This window comes from Liolophura sinensis, chromosome 7, assembly GCF_032854445.1.
Source record: "Liolophura sinensis isolate JHLJ2023 chromosome 7, CUHK_Ljap_v2, whole genome shotgun sequence".
Lineage (NCBI taxonomy): Eukaryota > Metazoa > Mollusca > Polyplacophora > Chitonida > Chitonidae > Liolophura > Liolophura sinensis.
In genome coordinates this window covers 46,968,100-46,992,107 of record NC_088301.1, presented here as the reverse complement: position 1 = coordinate 46,992,107, position 24,008 = coordinate 46,968,100, and the positions used below count along the sequence as shown (strand labels likewise).

General features: G+C 36.5%; 2 protein-coding genes across 3 annotated transcripts; one reads left to right on the top strand and one right to left on the bottom strand.

Annotated features, from left to right (window-relative positions):
- Window positions 1-1,696: 1,696 nt before the first annotated feature.
- On the bottom strand, window positions 1,697-14,726 carry LOC135470476 (ADP-ribosylarginine hydrolase Tri1-like). 2 transcript variants are annotated; one of them, XM_064749451.1, is made up of 9 exons: window positions 14,609-14,726; window positions 7,507-7,626; window positions 7,039-7,188; window positions 6,527-6,670; window positions 6,023-6,177; window positions 5,477-5,633; window positions 4,734-4,892; window positions 4,317-4,447; window positions 1,697-3,535 (listed from the first exon to the last, which is right to left on the bottom strand). In XM_064749451.1, exons 1-9 carry the CDS (start codon window positions 14,609-14,611, stop codon window positions 3,484-3,486), a joined length of 1,071 nt encoding a protein of 356 aa, XP_064605521.1. In that variant the 5' UTR covers window positions 14,612-14,726; the 3' UTR covers window positions 1,697-3,483. The 2 variants fall into 2 exon arrangements, with proteins under 2 accessions (XP_064605521.1, XP_064605520.1); XM_064749450.1 differs by lacking the exon at window positions 14,609-14,726 and adding an exon at window positions 8,045-8,094.
- LOC135470475 (dnaJ homolog subfamily C member 2-like) lies at window positions 7,899-22,450 on the top strand. Its single transcript, XM_064749448.1, has 17 exons — window positions 7,899-8,302; window positions 9,347-9,537; window positions 9,864-9,939; window positions 11,264-11,362; window positions 11,860-12,085; window positions 12,877-12,942; window positions 13,396-13,487; window positions 13,965-14,086; window positions 15,123-15,191; window positions 15,446-15,526; window positions 15,884-15,972; window positions 16,189-16,258; window positions 16,583-16,752; window positions 17,112-17,209; window positions 18,207-18,311; window positions 19,906-20,084; window positions 20,911-22,450. The coding sequence occupies exons 1-17, from the start codon at window positions 8,248-8,250 to the stop codon at window positions 20,977-20,979; spliced, it is 1,857 nt and encodes a 618-aa protein (XP_064605518.1). The 5' UTR covers window positions 7,899-8,247; the 3' UTR covers window positions 20,980-22,450.
- Window positions 22,451-24,008: the final 1,558 nt, after the last annotated feature.

Here is a 24,008-nt window from a genome sequence, read left to right as displayed (position 1 = left end):
GCATAATCAATTTGAAACATCAATAGTGGTAAAAAATGTACAGTTCATCTTATTTTTTACTACAACTGGAAAGAGAAAGTGCCAGGATTTCACAAATTGTATAACAGTATTGCACTTATGCAAGAAGAGAAATTATTTGTTTGATCAAATTTCTGTTATTCATGGCAACTGACAAGAAATAGCAAGTTTTACTGCGGTCATTGTAAGGTCAAAATGCTTCAGATAATGATTTCATCTTTGGGATGTTGGTTCCTACGAAAACTAGGGCTGTTGTGATCAAATGTCTTTTTTTTCCATGGCAAAAAACTGAAAAAAAATTATATTATGTGAAGAAGCTAAACAGCCTGAGATAAGGATTTTATGTTGGTTTATACTGAGGTGAACTGTGTTCCTATTTAAAATGGAGCTGATGCGATCAGTTTTCTATATTCCATGGCAATTCACCACTGGAAATATTAGTCACTGCGTTTCACACAGGACTGGAGCGGTTTAGCTTTTTAGCCTGGGGTTGTTTTGATCAAATTTCTGGTTTCCATGGCAACATAAAATAGCTAGTTTCAATGATGTGAACACAACAAAAAAATGTGGTTTCACAGAGGGATTCCAGTTTTGTTATTAAGGTCATGTGCTGATAAAGCTCTTTTTATTTAAACTTCATCTGATCCTGTGAAATTTCTGGTTTATGAAGAATTTCACACTTACAAGGCTGTTCTATCCAGAGATGGACGTGTGTGTGTCGCACTCAGATCTTGTCAATATTTGCAGAAAGTTTGAAGGCAGTATTTAGTAATATTGTTTCCAACCAGTGTTCAAGTCCAACAAACCTAAAATTTGCAATAGCTACAATATCACACAAAAAGTCATCACGCACTGCAGCCCCACGTTAAGTGAATTACCCATGTTAAACAGGACGTGAAAACGTTGACCTGCCAATAGTACAGCTGCTTGTTGCAGCTAAAAACAATTGGTCAGCATTGGCCATGCGTGGTGTCTTTGGCATGCATTCCAGTTAAGCAAGCTGAAAAATAAAGCAACACTGTGGCCCATGACACAATTTCATGATATTATGTAAATACTGTAATTCTTCTCAACCTCTAAAGCACTTTTTTCAGTGGAATTTATGGGCACAATTAAGAAAACAATGCCAAAAGTGATGTTTGCGTCACTAAAGACACAAACATCATAAAACTTAAAAACTATCTCTCTACACTCAATCGTTCCCTCAGAATTTTTCAAAATAGGTGGTTGAAAAATTATGGTAATGTGAAAACTGATGCAAGAACCAACACAGAGAAGGAAAGAGTGAAGCAAGGCAAGAATTTATGCTTTGTGCATCCAAATGCAACACATTTGGACCAATGGAACCACCATTTCTGACATTCCATTCCTTAAACACACATATAGTTCAGGCTGAGTTTGCGTCAAAACAGATATTTTCTATAAAATGATTCTGAATGTGAGTGAGAACACACAAATTTTGTTCCAGTGATTTCGCCAAACCATTTTCACGTCCTTCAATTATTCTAGATCGGCATTTGCTTCTTATTATTACTTACAATCAGCAAGAAACAAAAGATAAGAGAATATTTGCAAAATGAACCCAGATCTTTATTTTAAATATGGTTATCCACAACAGTTGGATACAGCAGTATTAAAGTAAATATTGGGAAACAATCTGGTACAAGGTAAACACATGTTTCAGACAAATATATCCATTATCATATTTTCTGTTTTGGAATTAATTTCACATATCCTATACCACGTTAATGGACATGTACACTGGTGGGCATATTATAACATGACATATTCTCAGTCTGTTTGGTGTGATAAGTTCTAACACATAATTATGTGAATGTTCACAATCAAACTAATGTGAACTGGAGACATTTTAGGATCTTTATTCATTACATAAAATTAGAACTGCATAAGAATGAGTTGGAAAACTTCATACCTGTCTATTAGTATCTGAATAAAGAGGAATCATGACTGGTAACACCTGGCTGAAAACAGAGAAGGACATCTTGGATTGAAGGTGCTACTTGGGTCATACTAAATCCATCTTCATCAAATCAGAGCACACAGAAAACATGGATTAAGTATTTGCCTTGGTGACACAAGGCCTTCGAGGATCAAATAAGGTTCACAACCTCCAGCCTGTAAAACGATGGGCCATTTGACTATAAATTGTAGGGCTGACAGACCTATCAGAAAAGTGGCGGTATATAACGGCAAATGGCACATACATGTAATTACCATTACATAAACCTAGCACATCCAAAATTAGTAATGGCCAAGGTAATCTCCTAAACATATTCACTGTTAAATTTGTGGTAACAGATTGCCTGGCATAATACTGACATTTGGCTTTTGAAGATATTTTAGGATCTACTAAAAACAAACTGCAAAACTCAATTTGATCTTTATATGCAACTTTGAAAATGAGCTAAAAATCTGAACAATTTAGTCTTACTAAAGTGAACAGTGGAAGATAATATAACAATGAGAAGATTAAACATCTTGAAAAAGAATAAAAAGAAATCTGGTGTAAAATGTCACTACACTACCAACAGGACAGAAGTGAAGATAGGAAAATAATAACTTGTGAGTGTTTTCGAAATAAATGAAGGGGAATCCAAGGAGAATATTTGTAGCTTACATGTATGTAGATATGTAAGAAATAACCATGCTGGGATCAACTGTTAATATTTGTATAATATGGATAAGTATGTAAATGAATTAGCTAAATAAACCGATTATCACAATATAAACCTGATACCTAACAGGTAAAAATGTTCCATTATAGATAAGCAAAGCTTGTTCCAAAGTAAGTTATTAACAGAAAAAGTTCTCTCCTCATTATTACCACATAAAATTATACAAGACGAGTATATATCACAGCATAAAATAACAAGGGGCCTTTCTCTAAAACCATCAAAAACCTCTGAACCACAACTAGTTTTCCTATGATCACATTTTCTCTTCATGTAACACACTCAATAAACCCTCTGCATAGCAAAAACAGTATAAAACACATAACACTGCATCACGAGGAAGGCAGACAACAGCTCCTGTTTTTCTGTGATGGTAAAAATCTTATTAACAATTATTCATGAGATTTTCTCCATCTTCTCAAAACTGACATGAAATATGATCCTTACTCACAACTTTGTGCAAACTCAACAAACAACTGGCATTTTTTGGCAGACAATGTGGGTTTCAACCTGACTGTCAGGTATATGACAGTAATATGAAACACTGAAGGTGGCCAGATATCACAACAGATTAGTAATGTTCATGTGGAACATTTCATGTCATCCTCAGTTACATGTTTGAAAGATATTAACTTTTTGGCATACAAGAATATTAAGGTAGGGAGATGAAATCAGCATACAGAATAAACTGCAGTTCTCAGTATAACTGCCATTGGCATATTAAAAATGCACTTGTAGCACCAAATGCATGCTGTCACCCAAGGAAAGATGCTCAAACTGCAGTCTCATATTTCACTTTGGTTCCCTCCATAACTTGTAAAAATCTGAAAACAACAAAATTACTGTTACTGAAACGCCGTAAGAATATACAGTTGCGATAGACTAGATGTTAAGTGTTCTGTTGTTTTAACCATTAAAAGGACCTTTTTCCACGTGACGTAATACCAAAAGAGAATTATGTTTCACTGTATGCAGTTCAATTTAATTTTCAGTTATTCCTCCTGAAACAATGAATATTAAAACAAATTGTGGCATAATACATCTTCTCTCACAATAATAATTACCTCTAGATAATTATGTACAAACCTTTTTTTCCTTTTTATTTTATAAAAAAAGGATAAAAATTAGAAGGACAGTTATAATAATTCAGGGTTCCCACTCCAAAATCAATAAAATGTACTTTTCCAGGTTTTCCAGCATTTTCACAGACAATTTAGTTCAAGTAAAAACTCTTTGTTGAGAGTAATGGGGAGTACTGTTATCAGCAGTTTATTCATCAGTTCATTTGGAACATATTAGCATTAAAAATCAAGCACATTCAAGGACATACAAAATCTTATCTCAAAATAAACATTTTTTCATAACCTGTCAACAAAATTCAACCACAGACCTAACACTTCTCCCTAAAAAGTGCATTTTTAGATAAAAACATACCATAAAATATTGCTTTTAGAGCTGAAGAATTTTTTCTATCTTCAAAACAAACTTCAGAGTACCTTTACGAGATCTATGGAACTTCCAAGAATCAAGCAAAATGTGCTTAGTCATACTTTTAAAGACTGATGGGAACCCTGATAAGTGTACACCAGCAGAGAGTATACTCACTGGTCAATGATTTGGTCCAGCCAGTATCTGTGCTGTAAGTTCTCTATCCAGGCTCTAGGTATAGCATCCAGACCAAGTTTACAGCCTAGCAGAGCACCAGCAACAGCCCCATTAGCATCAGCATCTCCACCCTGCCAAGGAACAAACACAATACATTTATTATACACCTGTACATACAGTATTAGTCCATCAACACATCTACATTAGTTTTCTTCATTAGAGTTTTCTCAACATTTATATGCCCACTTATATATATAAGGGGAGCAACGTGGCTTTAACAAGTATTTTACATACCTGTCCCTGTATACATGAGTCATAGTTAACTAGAGCACAAAGCTATCATTCTTTGTTAATACCACACACAGCCACATTTAAACTTATGCTTATCACTGTTTATCACTGGTCAGAAATTCTCACCTCCATGACAACAGCTTGTATGGCCTCTCGAAAGTCTTTCTGTCGCAAAGCCCAGAACCCTGCCCCCAAAGTCTTGTAGGTATAGCTGACCCGCCCTGGCTCGTCCAGTTTTAACTCACGCAATGAAGTGGTGAAGATGTACTGCTTTAACTCTTTAGGCTGAAACACAGAAAATAGCGGAGATGCACGAGTAAAATGAAATGAAACAAGTTTAAAATACATGTAAAACATATGATTACATGATCAGCTTAAGCCATTCCAATCGTTGAGTTTCCAGTGGAACTCTTTTGGAAATCTTTTGTTGTCAAAGGTGAAAACAGTCCCATTGTATCATGTGACTTGTGAAAAATGTTTGGCAACTTTTCTTGACATTTAATTCACTGATTACCTCTCATACCCTTTTACAGAGGCACAAATGTTCTTTTGACATTTTTTTCTCAAGTTCATATTTCAGATTCAGATTGCTGATGATTGCGTTCAGATTCTCAATTTTGCAATCATTTGTCTGCTCTAAATTACTTTTTATTACACTTTTTTCACATGCCCATGTTATTGTGCATGGGATCAAACATAGTTGTCTAACATTTTGACAGCTTCGATACAGTTGGGGTTTTTCTACCTTCATCAATGCAAGTGTTCGAACTAGAAACTTCCCTATCAAACTTTCTTTCCCCAAGGGGTTGTGAAGTGTTTATGTTGTTTCACATTTGACAGCTGTCTAAAGTTAGTCCATATGTACTCACATCATGCTTTGTTCCTATGAGGCACTTGGAAGCATATGCATAGCACTCCCTTGCTATCATGTCCACATCAAACTGGCCATTTTTTCTCTTGATTTCAGGCTGTTTTTGCAGCAGGAGAGCTATCGCTAATGTGACAGCCACACAAGATGCTTGGCACCTGTATTAAAACAAAAACATTGAAAAATATTGTATATTTATTTTATGTGAATATCTTTATGGGCACTCTTCAATTTTTACCAATAAATCTACACGCACATACTATGTTATACACCACAGAGTGTTCACTTGTTCTCAAAACCAACCCAACAAATAATATTACTAGCTGTTAAAAAAGTACTTTGTTCAAAATAACATGTATACACAAGCTCAAATTTATTTATTCGGCTTTAATAACAGTACAGAGAAAAAATGTCCAAACATTAGTCTATGTAATGACTTGATTTAAAATATAAAATATGAAATATCAGAGAAAAGCTGCACATATCGATGTTAATAACTACAAGGAAGCCATTATGATATGACCAAAGATGTTATGAGTTCTCTCACCTTGGATCTGCATGTGTGGTTTTACAGATCTCTACCGTGTTCTGTATCACTTTCCCCATACACCTGAACATGTGTACTCCAAGAACTGATGTCCGTGAAACTGCCTCATTTGTTGCTGGATAACACCGGCTATTCCTCCATACAATCTCCGCTGCCTGGAACAATTTTAACAAACACATTGCTTAAAAATTTTTTGCGCTTCTGTGACAGTGGTCATACTTGTGTGGAGGAATCTATATATAACAAAACAAACCTGTGACAACATGTCAAGATTTTCTTAATATTACTCTTTTGGTCAAGACCCACTGGAGAGCTGATGAACTTCCATGGTGAGGATATCCTGTCTACAGGGTGTGATTATGGTAAAGAACAAAAATTGGATTTTTTGTTCACTATGTTTAACTTTAAGCTACAACACAGAACTATTTGTAAATTAATCAGATTCACAGAAAAACCACACACCTGTGTCTTGTCTAATGCTTAAGATTACCATAAATCTCATACCTTCTGAGGTTCCACTGAGAACAGAGAATGTGTAATGACTCCTTTAATAGATCCACAGAGACCTACTCCTCTTACATCTTTCAGGTCAGGAAACCCTCCTTCCCACCATTCCATTAGCTTTCTAGCAAAATCTTGCATATTCACCTGTTGGACATAAATGCTGGATAATAAAATCATTTTAGAGAGTTCTGAGATTACTAAACAAAATATGACACTTGAGATAAACTGAGCATCATTAAATGTGCCATCAACTTTGGCTTCATAGAAAGCCATTTCCATTACTGAGTTTAAAACACAAAAAGAACCTGAAAATCAAAATGTATCATCAGAAGTATAGCTATTTGTAAAGTTCAGCAATGTACACAAATATCTGTATGATTATTGGTAAAATCTTTTCACTAATGTTTGCACCAAAGTTCTATCAATATCTTTCTAACAATATTTTTGCTTGTAAAATAATTTAGTTAAGAACATATCTAAGCCTACAGACAAGGATTTTTTTTTTTACTCACCTTCCCATTGTTGTCAATGAGGGACTGCATTATTAAAATCATCTGGTCGGACTCATCTGTCCAGTCTCCCACGTCCCACTTGACACGGTGAGCATCAGCAACCATCTTCTTGTGTATATAATCAAGATGTTTTCCAACCTGACTGTAATGCTGTTCATCAGACAAAAAATCAGAACTATTAGATACACATAGCCCACACATATTTAAAATCATCTGTATATATTTTTCCAAGTTAAAACAATCATTATCATAAATGTGATCTAAAAATAATTATGTCTCAATGACAGATATTTTTGCAATTCAAATAATGTACACAACATGTATGAAGGTGTTAAACACTAACAGACAGCTGACATTAGCGCTGAACTTCAATTGTGGTACAATAATGTAGCTCTAAAGCCTGACATGTAAGTTGATAATGAATACATGAATGCCACAATGTGCAACTGTATGTAACAGTATACAAACTCGTTTGGCATCGCCTTTGGTGAGGGTTTCTGTCAACAATCCAAGGGCATCACCAATGCACTGGCCATACAAGGTAGCATAGATCTGGTCATAGAGATGATCGATGTACGTCTGATTAGCCTGGATGTAAAACACATCAATAATGCTTTAAATACACAACTGCAACGCAAGCAGAAACACAGCTTAGCATACATTCACACAACGTGAAATCAAACTGTCCCCAAAGAAATTAAGGTGTTGACGAATGCCACTTGCCAGGCTTTGATCACATGAGCTTTATCTAGTCCAATCTCGTCTTTCCACACAGTCTATAGTGGTTGTGGAGAATCTGAGAAGAGATTGGACTTAGGGAAGATAAAAGCTCCTGTGGCTTTAATTTCATCCCATGTTGTTGTTGTTGTACGGGACTGTTTGCTATATAGTTTATAGTATACAAGCAATGGTGCACATCAAGTGTTTTCACTTAGTCTTTGTCATATAACATACTTATAATACACATCAAGTGCACTTTGTTTATATAAAATGACTTTCCTCTAACCTTTCTTTTTCTGGATTTAGATTTCCCGCTAGCTGTCGCCGCCATTTTTCCGAATGACAGCCTCGATTTCGTGTTTGTTAACACTTCCGGTAACATTAAAACGTGCTTCGCGGCATTGGAAATAACATGAGAATGCCAAAGAGTTAAAACAGTAATGAATGGTCATTTAGATTTCTGATTAAGTTAAAAACTGGCTTGTAAATATGTTACCGGTTGCTGAAGAAACGGATGACACGTCGGTATTACGTAAAATCAGTTGTAAGTTAGAGTAATAAGATTTCAGCCATGAACGCGCATGGTCAAACTCGTCAGTGCTACATGTATGCGCTACATGTATGTCCATCGTCAGATGGAAACTTTTTCGTCGTGTTTCTAAATTAAGCTTGACGTGTGGGCAGCGGTCGAGGGAACCCACAGAGTACATTTTTGTGACCTACACAGAACGTTAATTTATCAGATCAAGGGTAGACATGCACTGATAATGAACTTCAAAACTTAGCGAAGAAAAAATGTACAGACCCTGAGTATTTGATTCATCACCAATCTACCAACCAAAAACTGTTCAAGATTATTTTCATGCCCACCGTTGCAGTCAGCGTCATCGCTGACACCATATAATAGAGTCTGTGTTATGGACATGATATGCTGTTTTCAGTGGTGAATGGCACCTGTGGAGTAATGCCTACTGTAATATTTGGGAATCCTCCAGAAATGTATGTGCCATAGAATTGATTCTCATAGTCGCTAGAAAAAAAAAGGATTGCCCAACTGTTATCAAGTTTTGTCTATGAAAAAATGTTATCTGCAAACAGAAGGGTTTATTTCTTGTTCCTTAAGACAACCTTACAAAAAATTGTGGCCATCCATGGGACAATTTAGGTGGTTCTACATATAAGGTCAAGGCCTTCCAATAATATGACATCACATCTGAACATCACATGTGAGAAAGCTTGTCAGTTACATGCCAAAAGTTTCCTCCACCAGTAAAGCTGACAACGTTCATTGAAATATTCTTGAGTCAGATATTATAAACCTTAAGACTGTCATTGTGATGGAGAAGACAGATGCACGATGATTGTCTCATATTTGTATCAGTGAACTGGATCTGAGGTTCACGGTACATTCTCAGTCTGTCAAAAAATTATGTAGCAAAATGTCAAGCTGTGTTGGTTTATTAAACGAGCAAGGTCTCAAGAACAGTGACAATTTCTTATAACTAGCTATACCCAAACAATGCCAATGTCTGATTTCGTTGTGAAATAAAAGTATCTAATTGTGTAAACATGTTTTTGTTTTTCTTAGCATTAGTTAAAGTCCGTGTGGAGCCAGTTGGCCGATGGTATGAAGCACATTGTTTGAGAAAACGCCACAAGCAGACACTCTCAGAACACTCTGTTTCTGATTCGTCATCATCTGATCAGGGTGAATCTGTAGATGAAAGCGATGAGGCAGATGAAGCACTTTTACAAAGCCTTGATCCCAGAGAATGGAAGGTACACATTCGCATTTTCACCACTACGCATGTGTGTATGAAATTATGCAATAAGGAGTGATTGCTCTTGAGATCCAGTTTTCTAGCTGAAATACTGCCAATGTGGAAATAAACTTTCATCATTTACTCTTTCCAGAGGATGTTAAATTAACATTTTGAGGATGGTAATGTTTGAATATTTGTTTGCATATGAATGTGTGTGATATTTTGGTCATGGTTGTTTATGAAGACATCATTGTGCAAAAAATCAGAGCTATTCTGAGTGTGTTTTTTAAAAAGAGGACTTTGGTGCCATGCATATGATAAAAAATTTTGTCTTGTTTTTAGAATCAGGACCATTACGCAGTTTTAGGGTTGAAGAAAATACGATGGAAAGCCAGTGAAGAACAGATCAAGAAAGCCTGTAAGTGATATTCATTAAAATGTTTCCAGCTTACTATCTACAGAGTGGCCAGAAGGGTAGCAGGCCAGTGTGGTGCAATGACCACCAATGAGGTTGCTGTGAGTTCAAGTTCAGCTCATGCTGGCTTACACTTATAAGGTATATGGGAAAGCCTGCCAGCTACCTGCTGGTTGTGGGTTCCCCCTGGGCTCTAACTGGTTTTCCCCTCACCATAATGCTGGTTGCCGTGGTAGGAGTAGGATGTAAAGCACCAATCAGATAAAGAAATAAATAATTAAAAAAAACTATGTAGAGTGTAGCAACATTTCATTGAGACTCCTCAGTATACATCGTAAAATATAGAATGTGTTATTGTTGTGCTCTGAGGTCGTGTGAAATCAGTCTTGTGGGAGCAGATTATGAATGTCTCCTTCTGCTTGCATGAGATACATGTATAGAAGTGCAGGACTGGTATTCCGGGGGTGTATTACAGTGCTGTTAGCAGCTAACTACAGCCTGCTTATTTCTGTAGAAAATGGAGTCATTAGTAGCTGCCTACTTTGACAAAAGCTCCTATTTTACTTCATTCAGTTATTTAAGTCGGAGCTGGCTGTTTTCCCAGGGTGTCCTGCTCCAAAACATAATGAAAGCCCTGTGCTTATGTATCTGCCATCTTTGTCAGTAAACTTGTAGCGAAAACTGAGCCTGTGTTGGGTTTGCCTGATGCTGCCTACACCTGTCTGAGGACGTCTTCGTGTACCAGGCAATGTCTCTGGAGAAGCAGTGAAACACCATAACTAGTTGAAAGTGGTGACTGAGGATATGTATGGGACAGCTCTATACCTATGGAAGATATATTTTTATAGCAGGGTACACATTCTGTTAGAAAAATGTAAGAAAAGGTCACGTTAATTTGGTAGCAGTTTGACTTGATGGAAGTACATGTAAATACTGTGCTGAATATTTGATGACATGCCACTAATGGATTACTGGTTGAATCCCATAAAGCATACATTGTCCGTAGGCAACGATTAGGAGTGAGATTTATGGAAGTCTGAAACTAAAATTTCACTCAGTGTCAGCATTGTACAGGATCTGGAAATGCTAGCACAAACTGTTCACCTGAATTGGTTAATTTTAATGAAAAAAATGTGTTATGCTACATTAACACATCATCATGTGGAATAACTTTTTAAGATAAATGTAGCTACCTGTAAATACAGGCATTGAAAAGGTGTGTTTGCATTGACCTGCTGTGCATTGTTGTTCTTCATGTTGAAACATCATATGTTTTATTGTAAACATCTGTGAATATTTACTTTGAGATTTACCTTACCTTGGGCAGACAAAAAGAAGGTGTTAAAACATCACCCTGACAAGCGAAGATCAAGAGGACAGAAAGTTAAAGACGGAGAAGACGATTACTTCACATGCATAACCAGAGGTAACCTTAATATAAATGGTTTTTTGATAAAATCTACTAATGCCAAGATTAAAAAATTCTGTTGAGAGTTACCCAGTAAGTGTTGTGGATGACCCAGAAAGAGTTAGCCAAGAGGGAAATGTTTTATTTTTAAAAGAAAGAGATAGTGATTTAAAGAAGATAACATCAAGTGAGAGAAACAGAAGTAGAAATTCCATCAAAAGCTCAATAAAATCATTAGAGCAGGACTTAAAAGGTGAGTGATTTACCCTGGGCATTCCTCTTTCCTCCATCCACTGACTTGACTGCTTATCGTATATGTGATAACTTTTTGAGTGTGGCTTTGAACAAGAATCAAATAAATAAATGAAGAAATCTACTGACTTTTGTGTTTGGATTTTTGAGTTCCACAAAAGAACTTATAAAATGGAATCCTATTTATTACTATTAATACTGTAGTCATCTTATGAATTTTTGTTTTGCCATCAGTAATGTTACTTATTGTTTATTTTCTGCAGCTTACGAAATCCTAGGCAACCCTACCAAGCGCAGATCTTTTGACAGTGTGGACCCCGAATTTAATGACTATATTCCTCCAAACAATGCAGCATCAAAAGACCAGTTTTTTGAAGTATTTAGACCAGTGTTTGAAAGAAATGCCCGTTGGTCTAGGAAAAAGAATACCCCAGGTTTTGGAGACGAGAACTCGTCATATGATGATGTGTGCCACTTCTATTCTTTCTGGTACGAACCAAAGAAACGTTAGATTACTATTTCAAATCCCACCTCTTTCTAGGTCAGCTATGGCATTAGATCAGGAGGTTTGTTAGCTAGCTAATAAAGCGAGAGAAATTATCCTTCCCCAATCAACCTTACCCACCTGACCTGTCTTGAGCACGACATATAACGTCAATCAAATAAATGAGTAAATTACAATATTATCAGAAATTCTGATGCTGTGCTGAATCGGGTGGTATAATATAAGGCAGAAAACATTCTCCAGTGTACTTATTAATTCTCTGAGCATTTGAAGTATTGGTGTATAATGGGATTATGTTTTCCTGGCATTCATCAGAGATAATATCAACATAACAAGGTAGGAGCTGCACCACTTTTAACTTGGTCTTAACCACTTCTTACCTGCTATGCTGCTTAATTACTTTCCTGTATAAAGTGGACCACTCCAATTTCTGGTTGTCCTTGGGGACAAAAAGCGATCAGAAATTGTGAACAGGATTGGACCTGAATCTAGGCAGCTATGATCTTAAAGTAAAAGAAAGTTAAAATATGATGTAAGGCTCATCAGATAGACAACTGAAAACTATGTGTAAAAATACTTTCGTTCATTGTTTTGGATTTTTTTTGAGGAGATACCTTAGATTTCAAAGGTCCATATTTAGCTCAGAAAATCTTTGTGTCATATTTACATTAAATTGGTTTTGATATACTGTCAATCAGATTGATTTGTAAAATATTTTGAATATTATTGCTCTTTCATAATACCAAGACATATTGATTATATTGTGTTTCTCAAGGTATGATTTTGACTCATGGAGAGAATACTCGTACCTTGATGAGGAGGAGAAGGAGAAAGGAGAAAAGTGAGGAATTGTCAATTATTTTTTATTATGATTTTTTTTTGTTTACAGAACAGCTGCACTATTTTAATTGGCAGTGTACTTTGCACTGCACTATAGTCTTCATGACCAATTTTTTCAGAGTTGGTGCACTCAACCCCCAACAGTCAAAGCAAGGAATATCATAAATTGTGCAGAGCGGGTAAAGCTGTGCTTCATGTCTAATTCAAGAGGTTAATTTAAAGGGAATTGTAGAGAATGAGATTTATCAGTACTCTCAGATTTTAAGGTCCATAAATGCCTTGACAAACATGTGGAAAATTTACTTAGACAACCTGGAAGGGGATATGTACTGAAGTGATGTTTACAAATTACATAATTACGTATAAAATTACTGCCGCTGAGTGTAATGTGTGTTTATGTTTAATTCCAAAACTGAGAGGATAAACATGGGGATTTTGTTGGTCTTGTTTTCAGTCGAGATGAAAGAAGGTGGATAGAGAAACAAAACAAAGCTGCAAGACAAAAACGAAAGAAGGAAGAGACAGCCAGAATACGGCAACTAGTTGGTGTGTAACTTACTTGCATATATAAATATTCAATAAGTATTGTATTTGCTGTAAAAGAAAGATCATAAAATATTCCCAAAAGTACTGCATGTAAAGGATGTGCATGTAAAGCACAATCACATGAGGGGAAGTTCCATCATTTACGCCCAGCATGTGTGTTAATAACCTTCATGTTTCGTTTGCGCATTAGAATTCATGCTGAAGTAAGCATTTCTTGTTTTGTTTCTTGCTGAACTCTATGGGTCATTTTACTGTAAATGACTTTTAACGGCATGTGGAAGATGAAGTTCAGGGTTCAAATCTAGTTTGTGGTTACTCTGAAGTGAGATTGATCGATCCATAAATTGTGTTTGAGTAACAAGAAGTCTAACAGCCAGGTTTTTTTTGGGGGGGGTGGGGGGAGTTGGGGCACATTATTGGCATGTTAATACCACTCAACTGAGACACTAATATCCTTTCATCATATTTCTTAAACAGATAATGCATATGCCTGTGATCCTAGGATACAGAGATTTAAAGATGAGGAAAAGGAACGGAAAGTTGCAATAAAACGGGCAAAACAAGAGGCTGCTCGAGCCAAAGCAGAAGAGGAAGAAAAGGTATGGGTAGACAACGAATAAATGCCTACAGCACAGTAAGGAATATTCCTAACACCCAAACAACACCAACATACCAATATTTATTACACCTCTATGCTTACAATACATGTTATGATATGATATGACATGATACAACATTATCAAACATGGTAAGGTGTAAACTCGGGTATGTAGTACTGTTGCAAGGTGTATATTCAAGCATATTCTCAAACAATTATTCTGTGTGAAGCCTAAAATTGTGAAGCCTGAAATTGGCCATCCCAACTAATGTAGTTTTGTATGCAAAATGAAATTAAAACTGTGCACAAATAGCACTGAAATTTGCGAAAAATGCGAAAAAGGTTGAGGAATTAGGTTAATTTCTTTACTCACTATGAAAAAAAAACAAACCAAAAAAAAAATAGAATACAACTATACATGATTGAGTATATCCCAGGGCTTCAGGTTTGACTGTTGCCATCTGTTAACAAAACATAGTCCTTACCTAGACAGTCAGTTGAGAGTACTTATTTTGGCACTTACCATTTTGAAACACTTAACACATAGCTGTCGTTCTTTCTCTCTTGAGTGAGTGAGCGCTTGAGGTTTAACGTACTTAACAATTTAAGTCATATGACAAAAGGAATCCCTTAGAATGTATGTAATGTGCCTCCTTGTTGCGGGACAGATTTTCACCACTCTTTTATCTAGTGCTGCTTCACTGAGAAGCCTTACTGAAGGCAAATAAGCAGCCCTGCTCAAGCCATTATACTGATACAGGTTAACCAGTCCTTGCACTATCCCCTTCATGCTGAACACTTCCTCTTTTAAAGTCTTAGGTTTGACTTGAGCCAGGATTGACCCTGGATCTCCCGCTCCCAAAGCAGACGCTCTACCAACTGTGCTATCGGGGCTGGTCTGTTGAGTATAATGAAATGTTATGTACATTTCAATCGACAGATGAATTTTCAGTATTACTGGGGATTTACTTTATTTTGTTTCAGTTGTATTTTTTGTCTGAGCTGTATTAATCATTGATCCAACAAATTTGTTTCAGGAGCGACAGAAGGTGCTAGAAGAGGAAAGAATTAAGAGAGAAAAAGAGGAAGAAGAGGCCAAAGCACAAGTATGTTCTGACTGAGACATTTTAATTTCATTTTGATAAATTCATCATTTTACAGTCTTTTTCAGATTACAACAGGAAACTTAAAAAAAAAAATACAATTTATTTCAGTCTTTTTTTATCAGTTTTCAAGTATTATTTTATTCCTCTGAAAATTCCTCTGTTTTCATTTTTCAGGTTGCTGTTTCCATATGCTGTCTCATGATATTGTTTAGAGTTTTATGCTAGAGGGTATTTTTTCTTTTTTTCCTTGACAGGCTGCCATTGCCAAAAAGGATAGGGAGGCACAGAAGAAAATATTGAAAAAAGAAAGAAAGACACTAAGAACAGTGGCAAAGGTCAGTATTTTAGCACTTCTTAAGCACAGGCTCTTTCACTGCGTCTTTTACCTAAATATAAGTAATAATCAGAGTAATAGTTGCCGTTTAATGAATTTAGAATTCATTAAATTTCTTATTATTCATACATGGATTTTAATATATCCACTGTTGTATGTTAAATTCCGCTCTTCTATTATTTCCTTTGTATTGTTCTCGTTAGAGGAATCTTTCGGGTTCTGTAGAATCAGAATTATTTTCTTAAGCCAAACAGAAGTTGCAAGAACTGTATTAACCTTAAAAGAATATAGTAAACTCACATTGCTCGTACCAGTAGGTGAATTTCATGTTCAATACAAAATGGTATTTCTTTGTTAGGAGTTGGAATATTTTGCCTCAGACGAGACAGAACGGGTAAATAATATGGCTGAAGTGGAGAAATTGGCAGAGCTTTTATCGCTGGGAAGGTATGTCAATAAATGCTTGAATTTCAGAAAACTTGTATTATCCTGTAAAATCCTGTTTTGTTGAGAAGCAAACTAAAACAGAAAAAATATTACTTCTGAAGAAGAGTGTCTGAGTTTGGCTATGTGCTCAGTTGAATGAAAGGGTATTTAATTTTTAAACATACGATAGTGTGCACAACCGGTTTATATTGATATCTTTGATATGATCTTTTACAGCCTACAGTCATTAAACCAAGTATTAGCAAACGGGGACCCAGAAAAGTCAAAAGAAGCATTCTTAGAAAAGGTATGTGTTCCTGCGATTTGGTCTTTTGATGTTGAATAAAGAGGCCCAAGTAAAGCAAAACGTAATGTATGCAATATTCTGATTGACAACATCTCCAAATAGATGAATGGTAACCAGTGAGCCAGCCCTGGGGCTTGTTGCGCTCAAATGCGCTCAACTTTACGTTGCGGCAGCTTTGTAAAACAAGTCTGAGATTTCTTATAACCCTCATTATATTGAAACGCATACAGAAGTACCTGAGACATTAAATCCATATATAAGAATGTTCACACAAGAATATAATCAGTTTTTCTGACTTCCACTTTCATGTTGTCCTTAAAACAGTTACGAGAAATGAATGAAGAAATAGAGAATGAGAAACAAAAGTTACTGGCAGCTCAACAGAAACAGTCTTCCTCAGAGACATCCCAAGGAAACAAGAAGGTCTGGAGGGAGGAGGAAATTCAGATGCTGATCAAGGGAGTGAACTTGTTTCCTGCTGGCACTAAAGAAAGGTTCTCTGTTGACCTTGTTTTTAATAGGCTTACTAATTCGTTTGCATATGCCTCTACCTCTCCATGCGAAAAAAAACAAAAAACAAAACACTTTCTTATTATGTGTGGTATTCCACTGGCTCATTTGATAGCTCATTCCACTGGCTCATTTTTTATATAGTTTGTCTTCAGCTTAAGGGTTTAGCCAGATGATGAATCTAATGACATACCCTATTTTTCATCATCATACCATGAAGCTGTCATTAACTGTTAACTATTTAGGTACATAGGTAATCTCCTTTAATAGTGCCCAAAGGTAAACAATGAAAATTACTATTTGTCCGCTAAATTTTTTTGTTCTTTTTCATTGTCTTCTTCAGATGGGAAGTTATTGCCAGTTTTATTTCACAGCATGTGCAAGGAAGTCAACGTTCAGCTAAGGAAGTCCTGGGAAAGGCTAAAGAACTACAGAAAAATGGTAATTTTTGAAATTGAATTTGTGTTTTGTTTTGGAGGGGCATTCTGAGTATAAGCAAACACCTATCAGGCTGATGTAAATATTCATGGTTATGGATTGTGGCTAAAGTTCTAATTTGACTAAATTCATCTTCTGTCTGTCATTTTTAAATACCGGTACTGACCCCAATAGCACAGTTGGTAGAGCGTCCACTTTGGGAGGCGGTAGATCCTTGGTCAATCCTGGGCTGGGTCACACCTAAGAGCATGAAGGGGATAGTGCAATGATTGGTTGACCTGGCTGGGGCAGGGCATTTCGGTAAAAGAGCGGTGGAGATCTGTCCTGCAACAAGGAGGCACATTGCATGCACTCAGAGGAATCTAAGAAAAATTGTTAAGTACAACATTAAACCTCAAGCACTCACTCATTCACTTAAATACCGGTATCTTAAAGTACTGACGTCTTTTTTATTGTGATGAAAAGATTTTAACTGGCGAATATTTGTCGTTAGGACGGATAGCAAAAGGTTAGAACCAGGTCCAAACTTGAATTGGTACTCACTTGCGACTTTGAAATTAATTGAGTAATGTTGATACATGATCACACATGTATTGGTCTGGTGAGTGTCACTAAATGTACAAATATACTGTGATTGTGAAAGGTGACATTTCTGTTATCTTGGATATGACCAAGAAGATGCTCAATGTATTCTAAAATAACTCGATCGAGCCAATGAAAAGTCAAAATAACTGGAACTGTAAAATAGAAAACAGAACTAATTGCCCAAGAAGAGAAAGTTGTAATTTACTGTTAAAGTATTCAATTTACTATTGCAAACATTTTACCAAAATAGCAGATTCTGTGCGATTTTTACATGCCATACATGTGAACGAGAAAGGATGAAGCATTGGTCCGGTTTTGAGCAATAACAAGTTCCTGAAATGTTTTGGACTCATTATGGACCCATTGCTTTTGTAAAGTTTTGTTGAGGTTCTGAGTTGAATTACTCTCATTCCAGATACTTTCCTGAAACAAGAAGCTTCCAAAAAGGCATATGAGAAGTTTGAGAAGGAACACAAGTCTAATAGCAAAGCAGAAAGTGAACCAAGCCGACGGATGGAAAGTAAGTGCAAATCATATATGTGTGTTGCATTATTCATGGTTATGGTTAGAGAATCTTTTAGGGAGAGAAGATAAAATTTTGTAATTTCCAGGAACGTTTCAGATTCTTAAGTCAACAAGGGTCTGCAAACAAGTATGTTTTTGGGTAGTTTTACTTCTATTTGAAACCTTGCGTTTTAATTTTACTTGTTACCTTTGTGATCTGATCACAAAGTATTATTGTTGTAGTGTGTTAGAATTAGTTTTATGGTGTTCAGGCCTTGAAATTTGGGTGGTTGACGTAATCAAAAAACCTGTCATTCGCATAAATTAGTTACCTGAACTTGTGGCCAATAAAGTCATCTACAGCGCTTCCTAGCAGACTATTTCCTTTTATTTTACTGTAACTGTGGCAAAGTCTATTAATTTGAGTATGAAGTTAATTAATTTGAGTATGAATTTGAGTATGCAGCACAGTCCAGCATGAATGGTGGTCATCATAGGTCAGGAAACCTCTAAAGACTATATTTGTTATATACGCTGAGAATCAGTAGGATTTCAAAGTCATTGCGGCATGTGTTATATATTCCTGAATATTTTATTTTCTCTTTATGATTAATAATTACTTTTACAGTTAGCTACTTGTAGTGTGCGTAATATCCAACTGGCTTATGGAGCCCTCATCATCCCTGTCTGATAAATTTGGTTTCGTCCACAGGTTGAAATGATAAAAGCATTGGTATTAGGGAATATCAACGATGACCAGCTTATGGAAAGTTGTTGACTAGTGAAAGTTGGAATTCAGATCAAATTGAATGTCACCTTTCTCCATCTAGCACTAGCTCATTGAGCGCACAATACATGACTGACGAATGCCTGCTATTACGTGTTGTGTAGCCTACATAACAAAGGAGACATGTAGTACGCATGCTCACGGCAGGAAAATGTAGCTGAAAGTTGAATAGTACTTTCTTAGCCAAAAGTTTAAATATTTGTTTGAACATGAGCCTTTTCAGGAGTTTCTTATATGCGGTAGCAAATTTAATAGGTGGTTTGTAAACGGAACTTGACGGCACAAATGACAGGACCCGATTAACAAATAGAGCGCAGATCTCAACAAAATTTGGTCAGAGCAGAAAGCTATTGACTGCATTTAGTGCATAATGGCACTGAGTTCAAGTTTAGTAGGTCACTTTTCAGCATCATGGCAGCAAGTGACGCTTTCGTCACAGCCATATTGCTAATGGAGAAGTATTAAAACAACTTAGGAAGATGTAGCTCTAACAACTGACACGACTTATATTTTGTGGTAGCTTTGGTGATATCATATGCTGAGGATAGCCAGCAACCTTGTGTGGGTAACTCCAATATTCAGTTCAAGGGATACATTTGTGGAAGAGTTCGGGGGGTGGAGTGGGGAGGTGGTATGATCAGCAGATCTGCACAGTTACACTCCACGTAACTGACATGCGAACGATTGTTTTGGTTGCACCAAATTTCATGACCTGATGTTGCCATTGTGGGCAAAGTAGGACAATTCTGAAAAGTAATCACTTGTTCAAGGTTGAAGGTGGCTCAAGAACATGTTAACCAAACTTTGTCTTGTGTATGTGCAGGTGTGGCTGAGCAGCAGATTCGGGAGACTGGCACAAACCCAGCACCTTGGACAGTGGAAGAACAGAAAAGACTAGAGCAGGCTCTGAAGACCTATCCTGCTAACACCCCTGACAGGTGGGACAGGATTGCGGAAGTCCTACCCTCTCGGAGTAAAAAGGACTGTATGAAGAGATATAAAGTAAGCGTTTTATTACAAGGGTATTGAAATAGCTTCTGTATGTGGTAAGTTTTAAGGTCAAATATCTAATGGAAACTAATACGTGCTTTGAGCGACATGCCACCAAATGAAATTAGGAATTTTTGAGTTAGTTCAGCTAAATACAAAATTGTAGAAAAAAGAGTTGCATTTGACTCCTAACTAAACCTAATGGGTCCATACTTTCCGCCCAAGGAGATAACATGCAAATGAGGCAGCACAAAGATTCCAACAGTGCAGTGTTCACTTGTGTAAAACAAATTCGATCTCCCTTTCCACCAGTAATGTTTTATAAAGTATTTGTAATTCCCAATGATCTGTATGGCAGAACTGAAGTTAAATGGTAGACCACAATTAATTAATTACAACACAACATGATGTCTGACATTCCCAGATTATTGTCGAGATAACAAGGGGAGGTAAAATCAGCCTTTCTAAATATAGCTACTTGAGTGAGTTGATGGTCAAAGGGAAACCCTGAATAAAACTGATTATTCAATACTTCATTCAAAGTCATATACTTGTCAGTAGACTTCAGAAAGTTTCTTTAAAGGAATAATTGTTGGTGACTGTATAGAATACTTTAACTGAAGAAATTGTTGAATAGTCCTGAATAATGAATAATGCCATCTTGGTATGGCATGTTCATCAGTAGAAATGGTGGGTCTTAGGTGTTTCATACTCCACTAAGCCACAAGAAGATTGTCTACAGTTTTCTTACAAATCATTTTGCTGAAAAAAATATTGACCCCATTGTTAGGAAAGAAATTTTACCAGAGAAATACAGTATTTTTAACATTGTTCACAGGAATTGGTTGAAATGGTGCGAGCCAAGAAATCAGCCCAGGAAGCTGCTGCCAAGCTGAAGAAAACATGACGATGGCCTGATGCTAACACTAAAAAACATTGTATTTTTGTACACCAGCAGTGATAACTTTTGTTTGAAATTTGCCCTCTTTTGTGACCAGAAGTTGACGAACTCACCAAGTTTAAAGATATAATGCAGTTTGGAGATTTACATTTGTGGAGTCTAAGTAATCTTATTCATCAGTCTGAATTGTTTATCTGTTGAGGTGGTTACTAATGGCAATATTTCACAAGTTTTGCATAGAATCCAATCCAGAAGACCTCAAAAAATATATTTAAAAAAATTATTTTATCATACCATTGTGTTGAAAGTAATATGGTGGGTTAACGATTAGTAATTTTTTCAAGGTTGAGTGTCAGATAGTTGGTGATGGTTCAAGACCTGCCCAATTACAAAAATCTGCTTCATATGTTCAGAAAGTCTGGTTACTCTGTTATATCCAGATGGTCAAATGAAGTGTAATTTATTTTAGGCCAGTTTTTTTTGTTTTTTTTTACAAGATACTCAATTTTTTTGTACGTTGTTCAATGGAACACACTGGTCAACGTCATTCTAGCAGTGTGACGATTCTGAGTAACACTTAATGCATGTTACACCAACAATATCAGTTGTTTCAGAGCACCATATACATGTAGCTGCATGGTAAGCAAGAGCCACAAAGACATTAGAAGCTCATTAACTTGACTGACCAATGAATGTTTAAGAATGATCCCAAATAAATCCTGAGCATAACTATGTTACCATACAATATGTCAGCATTTGCCATTTTGGGCTTGCTGGACTTATAGCAAGATATATTGTCTGTTAAAATGTACAAGAAATTGAAGTGAACATTTTGTTTCAAATAAATTCTTTACCCGTGATAAGAAAATGATCAGTTGTAAATATCTCTTGTAAGCCTTATCTACCTGTAGGTGCGTCATACTAAGGCTATGACGTTACTGTGAGCCTGGTTTGTTGTGCTGTTTAAAAAGAAAGTCAAGTTTACCCTTACTTTGGACAAATTCCACAAATACATAACTGATTTCACTCAAAACTTAATATAGATTTTGGGCTTAAGTTTTAGTCCCTAATAACTCGAAGTTTGACCACATCATCAATGTGATCTGGAGACAAATATGTAAAAATTTCAACTTTAAGTTCCAAAAACTAAGCATTATGGTGACATTTTAAATTTAGTCATATAGGAATCTGTGCCTGATGATTTCCTGATGTTAAAATAAGTGAGCAGCACTTGAAATAAATCATTTCTCCTCATTCTGCATGCTTGGTGGTCATTCTGATCAAGCAAGTGTCAATCAATTACTTCATTACACATGTGGATGCAGCATTGTAGGACAAACTGTAATTTTAGGGGATGTTATAGGGTCATGGGCTCAGTTTCAGAAAAAAAATATCCTACATGTTCACTTGGTGCGATTGTCAAGTCGACCTGTAAAATTCAACTTGTCAGATGAAAATAGGACATGGGCTATTTAAGGTGCATGCAGCATTTGACAACTCGCATCGTCTGAACGCAGCATTAAAATGAAATAGGTTTGTCATTTTGATTCCACTTGTGTGGATTATTTTGTATGAACACGTTCGTAATCATATTTAATGAGTTGGCCTCGTCACGTGACAATGTCTTGAACAAAAGTGTTAAAGGGACACAGAACCAATTCTGATTGGCTGGTCTGAGAGATTAGCAAGTCTAGGCTATGCCTGGCTTAAGCTGAATTTTCGGTATGGGCATTAATTCAGTCGTGAACAAAGCTGTAGGGTTTAACCCAGGAAACCTTATGTGCACTGTCAGCCAATCAGGGTTGATTGTGTTTTCCTTTTAATTGCAGCTTAATTGGACCTGTTTCACAAAGGACACGTAGTGTTGGGTTCACATGTAGTCTATGTGGCAACCACTATGGCAGGTAGTACATAGCGACAGTAGATACAAATGCTCATAATGTTCGGGGCCCACTTGTACGAAGCCCACTTCACATTATGAGCTTGCAAGTACCCTGTTGATCGCCGTGGTAGTTACGTGCTTGTAACCTTAAGAAGGCGTCATACAAGGGGACTCGGGCACTTTGTGAAATGGACCCCTGCTTTCTAAGTTGAGATTCTTTAAACATTCATGATATGGTTCTTGTGTAGATGCTACTGCATTTAAGGCATTAGGCAAACTTGAGTGTCCTTCAGCAGGCTGTGACATCCTGTGTTTCTTACTCAACACTGCTGCGAAGAGCAGTTGTAGTGGAACAGCTTCTGTTTTTCTTTCAGGTATGGAAATTTATTTGTGCAAGAATAAAATAATTAACATGAAACTGTGCTCAGCAAACCTCAAGCAAGTCTGGGCTGGTCATGAAAGGGCTCCAAATCACCAAGCATACATTTATACATGAATACACAACTAGGTTTAGTACTGGTAGATGATGTAGTGTTGATGAGAATCAAAAAACCAACCATGAGAACCTGCCCAGAAGGCTCGGTAGAGGGTCCAATTCTGGGGCGGTAGATCCATGGTCAGTCCTGGGTCGGGTTCTTAAAAGACCTTAAAAAAGGAAGTTGTACCTGCCTTGCTTGATTTTCAGCATTAAGGGGATTGGTTGACCCGTGTCAGTATAATGGGTCGAGTGAAGCTTCTTACATGCCTTCGGTAAGTCATCTTAGTGAAGCAGCACTAGATGAAAGAGTGGTGGAAATCTGTCCTGCAACAAGGAGGTACATTACACGCACTCTAAGGGCTCCTTCGTCATCAAATTACTGAAAAATTGTTAAGTACGACGCTAAGTGGAGAAAAACAAGTTGACCAGTCTTTATAAACAAAAAGTAACAAGATTTTTAGGTAATGATTGTGATCACACTGTAGAAAGGTCACAAGTAATGAAATATGTAAAGCGAATAAAATACATACAAATCCGGTTCTGACCTACCAGTAACTATTTTATTGCAGGTTCAAGAAGCTGTACCACTAAACTCTTGTCAACCCTACTTACGAGAGCGTTACAAGAAGTAAAGTCATTTTGGAATAAGTATTGTGCCATAACAAAAAATTCAGG

What these genes read in the sequence shown, in the direction of transcription:
- LOC135470476 (XM_064749450.1), bottom strand. Translation starts at nt 8,089, where the DNA reads ATGGCGGCGACAGCTAGCGGGAAATCTAAATCCAGAAAAAGAAAG. An exon ending in TCTCAGTGGAACCTCAGAAG is followed by an intron (nt 6,178 to 6,526) that starts GTATGAGATTTA and finishes AAATTGTTCCAG; the next exon opens with GCAGCGGAGATTGTATGGAG. An exon ending in TACAAGCTGTTGTCATGGAG is followed by an intron (nt 4,448 to 4,733) that starts GTGAGAATTTCT and finishes GTTCCTTGGCAG; the next exon opens with GGTGGAGATGCTGATGCTAA.
- LOC135470475 (XM_064749448.1), top strand. Translation starts at nt 8,248, where the DNA reads ATGTTACCGGTTGCTGAAGAAACGGATGACACGTCGGTATTACGTAAA. An exon ending in CTTCACATGCATAACCAGAG is followed by an intron (nt 11,363 to 11,859) that starts GTAACCTTAATA and finishes TATTTTCTGCAG; the next exon opens with CTTACGAAATCCTAGGCAAC. An exon ending in GAGAAGGAGAAAGGAGAAAA is followed by an intron (nt 12,943 to 13,395) that starts GTGAGGAATTGT and finishes TCTTGTTTTCAG; the next exon opens with TCGAGATGAAAGAAGGTGGA.